The 14,409-nt window shown below is 43.4% G+C and overlaps 1 protein-coding gene across 7 annotated transcripts in view; it reads left to right on the top strand.

Annotated features, from left to right (window-relative positions):
* The first annotated feature begins 214 nt into the window (after positions 1-214).
* LOC121561257 (glutamate receptor 2) overlaps positions 215-14,409 on the top strand; it is a 103,220-nt gene continuing 89,025 nt past the window's right edge. For all 7 annotated transcript variants that reach the window (XR_006659456.1, XR_006659455.1, XR_006659454.1 and 4 more), the window contains exon 1: positions 215-820. Coding sequence is in view for 2 of the 7 variants with exons in the window: in XM_045218010.1 (XP_045073945.1) it covers positions 691-820 (130 nt within the window). In the remaining 5 variants the exon portion in view is untranslated. The remainder of the gene's footprint in view (positions 821-14,409) is intronic.

The raw sequence follows: 14,409 nt of genomic DNA, 5'->3' as shown, positions 1-14,409 counted from the left end.
GTTAATATAGTAATGACTATATGCTGTGGCAGAGCCAGGGTGAAATTTCCCTTTAAAGAAGTCTGCTCCTACACACTACTGCATGAGGGGGCGAAAGATGGAGAAAAAGAGAGAGCGAGAGGGGAAAGAGAGAGAGAGGGGAGAGAGAGAGAGAGGGGAGAGAGAGACCCAATTGAAACCTAGGAGAGGAAGGAACAGGGAGAGGAGAGGAGAGGAGAGGAGGAGACAGATGCATCCAGCAGCAGATTATATTAGTATTATTGTTCTGATAATCCAGTCTGTAGGAAATCTGTTCCAGTGTGGCATAACTGAAGACTCCTCCACACATGACTAATCATCACATATTCAGTCAGTGTTCTGTTAGAATGTGGACTGTTTCCCCGACAACCTGACTCGGCTGCTCTCGGCTGCTCTCGGCTCTTTCCGTTCTCATCGGTATTCCTAAACTGTACGCGCGCTATCGATGCTGAAAAGGCGCCATCAGTGTTCGCGCGCCTCATAGAGCGAGAGACAGAGATCCGCAGAGCTGGAGCGATCTTCCCGCCACCGGACCGCCACAGGAGCCGAGAACAGTGAATCAGACACTGCTGTACGGTAACCAGGTCGCCATGCTGACCGTCTGATTAGCCGTCTGTGTGTCTGTCTGGTGGAACTGACCGTTATTCGGTGTGCTGGGCCGTTATTCAGTGGATGTATGTCGACGCCTCCCGGTATGAAATGTCTGAACTAACAACGATGAGGAATCTGCTGCTAGTGTTTCTACTAACTGTCATCTGCTTGAGGCGCAAGGCGCTCTGCGGTTCTCCCAGTGTTCAGATCGGTAGGTACATTCATATATATTACATATTCAAGAAAAATAGTCATATAATATATATATATATATATATATATATATATATATATATATATATATATATATATATATATTTTGCATTAGACAGTGGCCTATGTTGTCCGTGTACTGACACATATTATGTACAGACACGTAGTCTGTATATTAGCCTGCCTAACACTGGAGCAGTGATTTCATCTGCATTACACTGCATCTGAGATGGAGGGAGGGAGGGAGGGAGGGAGAAACGGGGGGAGGATGAAGAGAGGGAGAGAGAGAGAGAGAGAGAGAGAGAGAGAGAGAGAGAGAGAGAGAGAGAGACGGGGGAGGAGGAAGAGAGGGAGAGGAGAGAGAGAGAGAGAGACAGAGAGAGAGAGAGAGAGAGAGAGAGAGAGAGAGTGATGGGGTATATGTAACCATTGAGAAGGCAGAGGTGGTTCCAGGCCTTGTCTTTAAAACATATTAAAGATGTTATTATTAATGAGCAGGTCTGCTTCCTGCTGCATTATTATGGATGACAGAACTGGGTATCATACCAGGCCTTGTATTTGTATTTATTATGGATCCCCATTAGTTCCTGCCAAGGCAGCAGCTACTCTTTCTGGGGTCCAGCAAAATTAAGTCAGTTATACATTTTAAAAACATTACAATAAATTCATAACAGATTTCACAACATATTAAGTGTGTGCCCTCAGGCCTCTACTCTACTACCACATATATATAACACAAAATCCACATGTACATGTGTGTGTATAGTGCGTATGTTATTGTGTGTTTGTATGCACGTGTCTATGTTTGTTGTTCCATAAGGTGTATTTGTATCTGTTTTTTAAATCTAATTTTACTGCTGGCATGAGTTACTTGATGTGGAATAGAGTTCCATGTAGTCATGGCTCTATGTAGTACTGTGCGCCTCCCATAGTCTGTTCTGGACTTGGGGACTGTGAAGAGACCTCTGGTGGCATGTCTTGTGGGGTATGCATGGGTGTCCGAGTTGTGTGCCAGTAGTTCAAACAGACAGCTCGGTGCATTCAACATGTCAATACCTCTCACAAATACAAGTAGTGATGAAGTCAATCTCTCCTCCACTTTGAGCCAGGAGAGATTGACATGCATATTATTAATGTTAGCTCTCTGTGTACATCCAAGGGCCAGCCGTGCTGCCCTGTTCTGAGTCTCCTCAACTTGCTCAATTTCCACATGATTTATTACAAGATTTAGTTGAGGTTTAGGGTTTAGTGAATGATTTGTCCCAAATACAAAGCTTTTAGTTTTAGAAATATTTAGGACTAACTTATTCCTTGCCACCCATTCTGAAACTAACTGCAGCGCTTTGTAAGGTGTTGCTGGCATTTCAGTCGCTGTGGTAGCTGACGTGTATAGTGTTGAGTCATCCGCATACATAGACACACTGGCTTTACTCAAAGCCAGTGGCATGACATTAGAAAAGATTGAAAAAGTAAGGGGCCTAGAGAGCTGCCCTGGGGAATTCCTGAGTCTACCTGGATTATGTTGGAAAGGCTTCCATTAAAGAACACCCTCTGTGTTCTGTTAGACAGGTAACTCTTTATCCACAGTATAGCAGGGGGTGTAAAGCCGTAACACATACGTTTTTCCAGCAACAGACTATGATCGATAATGACAAAAGCCGCACTGAAGTCTAACAAAACATTTGTGTCAGTGCTGTGCTTGTTGAATGTCCTTCCCTATAAGCGTGCTGAAAGTCTGTAGTCAATTTGTTTACTGTAAAATAGCATTTTATCTGGTCAAACACAATTTTTTCCAAAAGTTTACTAAGGGTTGGTAACAGGCTGATTGGTCGGCTATTTGAGCCAGTTAAGGGGCTTTACTATTCTTAGGTAGGGGAATAACTTTTGCTTCCCTCCAGACCTAAGGGCACACACTTTCTAGTAGGCTTAAATTAAAGATATGGCAAATAGGAGTGGTAATATTGTCCGCTGTTATCCTGAATCATTTTCCATCCAAGTTGTCAGACCCCGGTGGCTTGTTGATCGACAATAATAATATTTTCACCTCTTCCACACTTACTTTACGGAATTCAAAATTACAATGTTTGTCTTTCATAATTTGGTCAGATATACTTGGATGTGTAGTGTCAGCATTTGTTGCTGGCATGTCATGCCTAAGTTTGCTAATCTTGCCAATGAAAAAATAATTAAAGTAGTTGGCAATATCAGTGGGTTTTGTGATGAAGGAGCCACCTGATTCAATGAATGATGGAGCTGAGTTTGCCTTTTTGCCCAAAATTTCATTTAAGGTGCTCCAAAGCTTTTTACTATCATTCTTTATGTCATTTATCTTTGTTTCATAGTGTTGTTTCTTCTTCTTTTTATTCAGTTTAGTCACATGATTTCTCAATTTGCAGTACGTTTGCCAATCGGTTGTGCAGCCAGACCTATTTGCCATCTCTTTTGCCTCATCCCTCTCAACCATACCATTTTTCAATTCCTCATCAATCCACTGGGATTTAACAGTTTTTACACTCATTTTCTTATTGGGTTTATGCTTATTAGTAACTGGGATAAGCAATTTCATAAATGTGTGAAGTGCAGTGTCTGTTTGCTCCTCTTTACACACACGGACCAACAAATATTCTTTACATCAACAACATAGGAATCACTACAAAACATATTGTATTACCTCTTATACACAATATTAGGCCCAGCCTTTGGAACTTTGGTTTTCCTAGATATGGCTACTATATTGTGATCACTACATCCGATGGATCTGGATACTGCTTTCAAACAAATTTCTGCAGCATTAGTAAAGATTTGATCAATACACGTTGATGATTTCATTCCTGTACTGTTTGTATCTACCCTGGTAGGTTGATTGATAACCTGAACCAGGTTGCGGGCACTAGTTACAGTTTGAAGCTTTTCTCTTGAGTGGGCAGCTTGATGAAAGCCAGTCAATATTTAAATCACCCAGAAAGTATACCTCTCTATTGATATCACATATATTATCAAGATACTGACTGTTTGCACTTGGTGATCTATAGCAGCTTCCCACCAGAATGGGCTTTAGGTGAGGCAGATGAACCTGTAGCCATATCACTTCAACAGTATTTAACATGAGATCATCTCTAAGCTTTACAGGAATGTGGTTCTGAATATAGACAGCGACACCTCCACCATTTGGCATTTCTGTCTTTTCTGTAGATGTTATAACCTTGTATTGCTACCACTGTATCATCAAAGGTATTATCTAAGTGAGTTTCAGAGATTGTCACAATATGAATGTCATCTGTTACTAGCAAATTATTGATTTCATGAACCTTGTTTCTTAAGCTACATATATTAACGTGGGCTATTTTTAACCCTTTTCTGGGATGCTTGATTATTTTTCTTGCTTTACTGGGAAGTTTAGCAGAGGTAGACATACTCAGGTTATTTTTATTAGTGCAGGGTGAGCTGCACCCAGTGGACTTCCTGCTAGGGCACACCACCTCAGTGCTAACAGTATTACTCTGGTTCGTTGGCATATGATTACTGCATACAATAGCTGCAGGATCAGCAGAGGAATTCCGGGCAGTAAGAGGGACATCAATTAGGTTATTTACATTGTGTCTTCCAACGCCCCTAGGATGATGTACATTTGCTGAAGCATTATGACAACTCAGCAACACAATGGTAGGGATTAAATGAGCTGGACTTGGGTCATTGATAAGTCATTGTCTCAACGCAGCCTTCTAATGCTGTGAAAGGATCCAGGAATTATGATTATTATTATACAGTAACAGCAGTCAGTGATTCAAGGCCTCACAGTGACTTCTCAAAGACTGATAGTTCAATATGGAAGGCTTTTTCAGTTCAATAGTTCAGTTCAGTTTCAGTTCAATAGGTCTGTTTCAGTTCAATATGTCTATTTCAATTAAATATGTCTGTTTCAGTTCAATATGGATGGCAGTTTCAGTTCAATTTTGCTGTTTCAGTTAAATGTGGATGGTTGTTTCAGTTCAATATGGATGGCTGTTTCAGTTCAATACGGATGGATGTTTCAGTTCTATATGGATAGCTGTTTCAGTTCAATATGGATGGCTGTTTAAGTTCAATATGACTGTTTGAGTTAGATATGGATAGCTTTTTCAGTTCAATATGGATGGCAGTTTCAGTTCAATATGGCTGTTTGAGTTAGATATGGATGGCTGTTTCAGTTAGATATGGATGGCTGTTTCAGTTCAGTATGGATGGCTGTTTCAGTTCAATATGGAAGGCTGTTTCAGTTCAATATGGATGGCTGTTTCAGTTCAATATGGAAGGCTGTTTCAGTTCAATATGGATGGCTGTTTCAGTTCAATATGGATGGCTGTTTCAGTTCAATATGGAAGGCTGTTTCAGTTCAATATGGATGGCTGTTTCAGTTCAATATGGAAGACTGTTTCAGTTCAATATGGATGGCTGTTTCAGTTCAATATGGATAGCTGTTTCAGTTCAATATGGATGGCAGTTTCAGTTCAATTTGGCTGTTTGAGTTAGATATGGATGGCTGTTTCAGTTAGATATGGATGGCTGTTTCAGTTCAGTATGGATGGCTGTTTCAGTTCAATATGGAAGGCTGTTTCAGTTCAATATGGATGGCTGTTTCAGTTCAATATGGAAGGCTGTTTCAGTTCAATATGGATGGCTGTTTCAGTTCAATATGGATGGCTGTTTCAGTTCAATATGGAAGGCTGTTTCAGTTCAATATGGATGGCTGTTTCAGTTCAATATGGAAGACTGTTTCAGTTCAATATGGATGGCTGTTTCAGTTCAATATGGAAGGCTGTTTCAGTTCAATATGGATGGCTGTTTCAGTTCAATATGGAAGACTGTTTCAGTTCAATATGGATGGCTGTTTCAGTTCAATATGGAAGGCTGTTTCAGTTCAATATGGATGGCTGTTTCAGTTCAATATGGAAGGCTGTTTCAGTTCAATATGGATGGCTGTGCAGCTATGTAGATGTTCAACCAGCTAATCATACTCCCTGGTTGCATCTCCAGCCATCATCATGTCATGTCTTGAGACTGAGACACAGGTGATGGATCGGTACGTGTTTACATTCCACCATTTTTCAACCCCATTTCCATTATCTCCAGCACCACCCCAACATCAACACACTGTATGTGAAAACAGTTTCTATGCTTTGCAGAACAAACAGATAGAAGATAAATGTTCACAATGACATCATCTGAAAACACTTTCGACATCATCTGGTGGATGCATCATGTGATTTTAACTCTGAGCAGGCAAACGTTACTTTACATTGGATGGTTTACATACTTTACGTTGGATGGTTTACATACTTTACATTGGATGGTTTACATACTTTACGTTGGATGGTTTACATACTTTACGTTGGATGGTTTACATACTTTACGTTGGATGGTTTACATACTTTACATTGGATGGTTTACATACTTTACATTGGATGGTTTACATACTTTACATTGGATGGTTTACATACTTTACGTTGTATGGTTTACATACTTTACGTTGTATGGTTTACATACTTTACGTTGGATGGTTTACATACTTTACGTTGGATGGTTTACATACTTTACATTGGATGGTTTACATACTTTACATTGGATGGTTTACATACTTTACAATGGATGGTTTACATACTTTACATTGGATGGTTTACATACTTTACATTGGATGGTTTACATACTTTACAATGGATGGTTTACATACTTTACAATGGATGGTTTATATACTCTACGTTGGATGGTTTACATACTTTACGTTGGATGGTTTACATACTTTACATTGTATGGTTTACATACTTTACGTTGGATGGTTTACATACTTTACATTGGATGGTTTACATACTTTACATTGGATGGTTTACATACTTTACGTTGTATGGTTTACATACTTTACGTTGGATGGTTTACATACTTTACGTTGGATGGTTTACATACTTTACACTGGATGGTATACATACTTTACATTGGATGGTTTACATACTTTACATTGGATGGTTTACATACTTTACATTGGATGGTTTACATACTTTACAATGGATGGTTTACATACTTTACAATGGATGGTTTATATACTTTACGTTGGATGGTTTACATACTTTACGTTGTATGGTTTACATACTTTACATTGGATGGTTTACATACTTTACGTTGGATGGTTTACATACTTTACGTTGGATGGCTGTTTCAGTTCAATATGGATGGTCATGGAAATATGTAGATGCTGATGCAGCTGAACATGATCTCTGTTTAATACAGACATAATCAGTGTTTCTAAACATGATCTCTGTTTAATACAGACAGAATCAGAGTATTTCTAAACCAAGCTGTTCTGGGTAGACAACGTCAGGAAGCTGAACCACAGAACACAGGGAAACAACATACAGAGTACTGCCAGACTAGCTGGATAACCAGCTAAACATTCTCCCAGAGTACTGCCAGACTTGCTGGATAATAACCAGCTAAACATTCTCCCAGAGTACTGCCAGACTTGCTGGATAATAACCAGCTAAACATTCTCCCAGAGTACTGCCAGACTTGCTGGATAATAACCAGATAAACATTCTCCCAGAGTACTGCCAGACTTGCTGGATAATAACCAGCTAAACATTCTCCCAGAGTACTGTCAGATAACCAGCTAAACATTCTCCCAGAGTACTGCCAGACTAGCTGGATAACCAGCTAAACATTCTCCCAGAGTACTGCCAGACTAGCTAGATAACCAGCTAAACATTCTCCCAGAGTACTGCCAGACTAGCTAGATAACCAGCTAAACATTCTCCCAGAGTACTGCCAGACTAGCGAGATAATAACCAGCTAAACATTCTCCCAGAATACTGCCAGACTAGCGAGATAATAACCAGCTAAACATTCTCCCAGAGTACTGCCAGACTAGCGAGATAACCAGCTAAACATTCTCCCAGAGTACTGCCAGACTAGCTAGATAACCAGCTAAACATTCTCCCAGAGTACTGTCAGATAACCAGCTAAACATTCTCCCAGAGTACTGCCAGACTAGCGAGATAACCAGCTAAACATTCTCCCAGAGTACTGTCAGACTAGCGAGATAACCAGCTAAACATTCTCCCAGAGTACTGCCAGACTAGCTAGATAACCAGCTAAACATTCTCCCAGAGTACTGCCAGACTAGCGAGATAACCAGCTAAACATTCTCCCAGAGTACTGCCAGACTAGCTAGATAACCAGCTAAACATTCTCCCAGAGTACTGCCAGACTAGCTAGATAACCAGCTAAACATTCTCCCAGAGTACTGCCAGACTAGCTAGATAACCAGCTAAACATTCTCCCAGAGTACTGCCAGACTAGCTAGATAACCAGCTAAACATTCTCCCAGAGTACTGCCAGACAACCAGCTAAACATTCTCCCAGAGTACTGCCAGACTAGCTGGACAACCAGCTAAACATTCTCCCAGAGTACTGCCAGACAACCAGCTAAACATTCTCCCAGAGTACTGCCAGACTAGCTGGACAACCAGCTAAACATTCTCCCAGAGTACTGCCAGATAACCAGCTAAACATTCTCCCAGAGTACTGTCAGACTAGCTGGATAACCAGCTAAACATTCTCCCAGAGTACTGCCAGACTAGCTAGATAACCAGCTAAACATTCTCCCAGAGTACTGCCAGACTAGCTAGATAACCAGCTAAACATTCTCCCAGAGTACTGCCAGACTAGCGAGATAATAACCAGCTAAACATTCTCCCAGAATACTGCCAGACTAGCGAGATAATAACCAGCTAAACATTCTCCCAGAGTACTGCCAGACTAGCCAGATAACCAGCTAAACATTCTCCCAGAGTACTGCCAGACTAGCTAGATAACCAGCTAAACATTCTCCCAGAGTACTGTCAGATAACCAGCTAAACATTCTCCCAGAGTACTGCCAGACTAGCGAGATAACCAGCTAAACATTCTCCCAGAGTACTGTCAGACTAGCGAGATAACCAGCTAAACATTCTCCCAGAGTACTGCCAGACTAGCTAGATAACCAGCTAAACATTCTCCCAGAGTACTGCCAGACTAGCGAGATAACCAGCTAAACATTCTCCCAGAGTACTGCCAGACTAGCTAGATAACCAGCTAAACATTCTCCCAGAGTACTGCCAGACTAGCTAGATAACCAGCTAAACATTCTCCCAGAGTACTGCCAGACTAGCTAGATAACCAGCTAAACATTCTCCCAGAGTACTGCCAGACTAGCTAGATAACCAGCTAAACATTCTCCCAGAGTACTGCCAGACAACCAGCTAAACATTCTCCCAGAGTACTGCCAGACTAGCTGGACAACCAGCTAAACATTTTCCCAGAGTACTGCCAGACAACCAGCTAAACATTCTCCCAGAGTACTGCCAGACTAGCTGGACAACCAGCTAAACATTCTCCCAGAGTACTGCCAGATAACCAGCTAAACATTCTCCCAGAGTACTGCCAGACTAGCTAGATAACCAGCTAAACATTCTCCCAGAGTACTGCCAGACTTGCTAGATAACCAGCTAAACATTCTCCCAGAGTACTGCCAGACTAGCTGGATAACCAGCTAAACATTCTCCCAGAGTACTGCCAGACTAGCTGGACAACCAGCTAAACATTCTCCCAGAGTACTGCCAGACCGTAAACAGCTAAACATTCTCCCAGAGTACTGCCAGACTAGCTGGATAACCAGCTAAACATTCTCCCAGAGTACTGCCAGACTAGCTGGATAACCAGCTAAACATTCTCCCAGAGTACTGCCAGACTAGCTGGACAACCAGCTAAACATTCTCCCAGAGTACTGCCAGACAACCAGCTAAACATTCTCCCAGAGTACTGCCAGACTAGCTGGACAACCAGCTAAACATTCTCCCAGAGTACTGCCAGACACAACCAGCTAAACATTCTCCCAGAGTACTGCCAGACACAAACCAGCTAAACATTCTCCCAGAGTACTGCCAGACTAGCTGGATAACCAGCTAAACATTCTCCCAGAGTACTGCCAGACCAACCAGCTAAACATTCTCCCAGAGTACTGCCAGAACTATAACCAGCTAAACATTCTCCCAGAGTACTGCCAGACTAGCTGGATAACCAGCTAAACATTCTCCCAGAGTACTGCCAGACTAGCTGGATAACCAGCTAAACATTCTCCCAGAGTACTGCCAGACAACCAGCTAAACATTCTCCCAGAGTACTGCCAGACTAGCTGGATAACCAGCTAAACATTCTCCCAGAGTACTGCCAGACTAGCTAGATAACCAGCTAAACATTCTCCCAGAGTACTGCCAGACAACCAGCTAAACATTCTCCCAGAGTACTGCCAGACTAGCTGGATAACCAGCTAAACATTCTCCCAGAGTACTGCCAGACTAGCGAGATAACCAGCTAAACATTCTCCCAGAGTACTGCCAGACAGCAACCAGCTAAACATTCTCCCAGAGTACTGCCAGACAACCAGCTAAACATTCTCCCAGAGTACTGCCAGATAACCAGCTAAACATTCTCCCAGAGTACTGCCAGACAACCAGCTAAACATTCTCCCAGAGTACTGCCAGACAACCAGCTAAACATTCTCCCAGAGTACTGCCAGATAACCAGCTAAACATTCTCCCAGAGTACTGCCAGACAACCAGCTAAACATTCTCCCAGAGTACTGCCAGACTAGCTGGATAACCAGCTAAACATTCTCCCAGAGTACTGCCAGACAACCAGCTAAACATTCTCCCAGAGTACTGCCAGACAACCAGCTAAACATTCTCCCAGAGTACTGCCAGACAACCAGCTAAACATTCTCCCAGAGTACTGCCAGACTAGCTAGATAACCAGCTAAACATTCTCCCAGAGTACTGCCAGACAACCAGCTAAACATTCTCCCAGGGTACTGCCAGACAACCAGCTAAACATTCTCCCAGAGTACTGCCAGACAACCAGCTAAACATTCTCCCAGAGTACTGCCAGACAACCAGCTAAACATTCTCCCAGAGTACTGCCAGACAACCAGCTAAACATTCTCCCAGAGTACTGCCAGACAACCAGCTAAACATTCTCCCAGAGTACTGCCAGACTAGCTAGATAACCAGCTAAACATTCTCCCAGAGTACTGCCAGACAACCAGCTAAACATTCTCCCAGAGTACTGCCAGACAACCAGCTAAACATTCTCCCAGAGTACTGCCAGACAACCAGCTAAACATTCTCCCAGAGTACTGCCAGACGAACCAGCTAAACATTCTCCCAGAGTACTGCCAGACAACCAGCTAAACATTCTCCCCAGAGTACTGCCAGACAACCAGCTAAACATTCTCCCAGAGTACTGCCAGACAACCAGCTAAACATTCTCCCAGAGTACTGCCAGACTAGCTGGATAACCAGCTAAACATTCTCCCAGAGTACTGCCAGACTAGCTAGATAACCAGCTAAACATTCTCCCAGAGTACTGCCAGACTAGCTGGATAACCAGCTAAACATTCTCCCAGAGTACTGCCAGACTCTAACCAGCTAAACATTCTCCCAGAGTACTGCCAGACTAGCTGGATAACCAGCTAAACATTCTCCCAGAGTACTGCCAGACTAGCTGGAAACCAGCTAAACATTCTCCCAGAGTACTGCCAGACTAGCTGGACAACCAGCTAAACATTCTCCCAGAGTACTGCCAGACAACCAGCTAAACATTCTCCCAGAGTACTGCCAGACTAGCTGGATAACCAGCTAAACATTCTCCCAGAGTACTGCCAGACAACCAGCTAAACATTCTCCCAGAGTACTGCCAGACTAGCTGGATAACCAGCTAAACATTCTCCCAGAGTACTGCCAGACAACCAGCTAAACATTCTCCCAGAGTACTGCCAGACAACCAGCTAAACATTCTCCCAGAGTACTGCCAGATAACCAGCTAAACATTCTCCCAGAGTACTGCCAGACAACCAGCTAAACATTCTCCCAGAGTACTGCCAGATAACCAGCTAAACATTCTCCCAGAGTACTGCCAGACTAGCTGGATAACCAGCTAAACATTCTCCCAGAGTACTGCCAGACTAGCTGGATAACCAGCCATACATTCTCCCAGAGTACTGCCAGACAACCAGCTAAACATTCTCCCAGAGTACTGCCAGACTAGCTGGATAACCAGCTAAACATTCTCCCAGAGTACTGCCAGACTAGCTGGATAACCAGCTAAACATTCTCCCAGAGTACTGCCAGACAACCAGCTAAACATTCTCCCAGAGTACTGCCAGACTAGCTGGATAACCAGCTAAACATTCTCCCAGAGTACTGCCAGATAACCAGCTAAACATTCTGCCAGAGTACTGCCAGACTAGCTGGATAACCAGCTAAACATTCTCCCAGAGTACTGCCAGATAACCAGCTAAACATTCTCCCAGAGTACTGCCAGACTAGCTGGATAACCAGCTAAACATTCTCCCAGAGTACTGCCAGACTAGCTGGATAACCAGCTAAACATTCTCCCAGAGTACTGCCAGACTAGCTGGATAACCAGCTAAACATTCTCCCAGAGTACTGCCAGACAACCAGCTAAACATTCTCCCAGAGTACTGCCAGACAACCAGCTAAACATTCTCCCAGAGTACTGCCAGACAACCAGCTAAACATTCTCCCAGAGTACTGCCAGACTAGCTAGATAACCAGCTAAACATTCTCCCAGAGTACTGCCAGACAACCAGCTAAACATTCTCCCAGGGTACTGCCAGACAACCAGCTAAACATTCTCCCAGAGTACTGCCAGACAACCAGCTAAACATTCTCCCAGAGTACTGCCAGACAACCAGCTAAACATTCTCCCAGAGTACTGCCAGACAACCAGCTAAACATTCTCCCAGAGTACTGCCAGACAACCAGCTAAACATTCTCCCAGAGTACTGCCAGACTAGCTAGATAACCAGCTAAACATTCTCCCAGAGTACTGCCAGACAACCAGCTAAACATTCTCCCAGAGTACTGCCAGACAACCAGCTAAACATTCTCCCAGAGTACTGCCAGACAACCAGCTAAACATTCTCCCAGAGTACTGCCAGACCAACCAGCTAAACATTCTCCCAGAGTACTGCCAGACAACCAGCTAAACATTCTCCCAGAGTACTGCCAGACAACCAGCTAAACATTCTCCCAGAGTACTGCCAGACAACCAGCTAAACATTCTCCCAGAGTACTGCCAGACTAGCTGGATAACCAGCTAAACATTCTCCCAGAGTACTGCCAGACTAGCTAGATAACCAGCTAAACATTCTCCCAGAGTACTGCCAGACTAGCTGGATAACCAGCTAAACATTCTCCCAGAGTACTGCCAGACTAGCTAGATAACCAGCTAAACATTCTCCCAGAGTACTGCCAGACTAGCTGGATAACCAGCTAAACATTCTCCCAGAGTACTGCCAGACTAGCTGGATAACCAGCTAAACATTCTCCCAGAGTACTGCCAGACTAGCTGGACAACCAGCTAAACATTCTCCCAGAGTACTGCCAGACAACCAGCTAAACATTCTCCCAGAGTACTGCCAGACTAGCTGGATAACCAGCTAAACATTCTCCCAGAGTACTGCCAGACAACCAGCTAAACATTCTCCCAGAGTACTGCCAGACTAGCTGGATAACCAGCTAAACATTCTCCCAGAGTACTGCCAGACAACCAGCTAAACATTCTCCCAGGGTACTGCCAGACAACCAGCTAAACATTCTCCCAGAGTACTGCCAGATAACCAGCTAAACATTCTCCCAGAGTACTGCCAGACAACCAGCTAAACATTCTCCCAGAGTACTGCCAGATAACCAGCTAAACATTCTCCCAGAGTACTGCCAGACTAGCTGGATAACCAGCTAAACATTCTCCCAGAGTACTGCCAGACTAGCTGGATAACCAGCCATACATTCTCCCAGAGTACTGCCAGACAACCAGCTAAACATTCTCCCAGAGTACTGCCAGACTAGCTGGATAACCAGCTAAACATTCTCCCAGAGTACTGCCAGACTAGCTGGATAACCAGCTAAACATTCTCCCAGAGTACTGCCAGACAACCAGCTAAACATTCTCCCAGAGTACTGCCAGACTAGCTGGATAACCAGCTAAACATTCTCCCAGAGTACTGCCAGATAACCAGCTAAACATTCTCCCAGAGTACTGCCAGACTAGCTAGATAACCAGCTAAACATTCTCCCAGAGTACTGCCAGACTAGCTAGATAACCAGCTAAACATTCTCCCAGAGTACTGCCAGACTAGCTAGATAACCAGCTAAACATTCTCCCAGAGTACTGCCAGACTAGCTAGATAACCAGCTAAACATTCTCCCAGAGTACTGCCAGACAACCAGCTAAACATTCTCCCAGAGTACTGCCAGACTAGCTGGACAACCAGCTAAACATTCTCCCAGAGTACTGCCAGACAACCAGCTAAACATTCTCCCAGAGTACTGCCAGACTAGCTGGACAACCAGCTAAACATTCTCCCAGAGTACTGCCAGATAACCAGCTAAACATTCTCCCAGAGTACTGTCAGACTAGCGAGATAACCAGCTAAACATTCTCCAGAGTACTGCCAGACTTGCTAGAAACCAGCTAAACATTCTCCCAGAGTACTGTCAG

This window comes from Coregonus clupeaformis, unplaced genomic scaffold (genome assembly GCF_020615455.1).
Source record: "Coregonus clupeaformis isolate EN_2021a unplaced genomic scaffold, ASM2061545v1 scaf1314, whole genome shotgun sequence".
Taxonomy (NCBI): Eukaryota; Metazoa; Chordata; class Actinopteri; order Salmoniformes; family Salmonidae; genus Coregonus; species Coregonus clupeaformis.
Note: the sequence above shows the minus strand (reverse complement) of the source record. Positions and strands in the feature narration are given on the sequence as shown.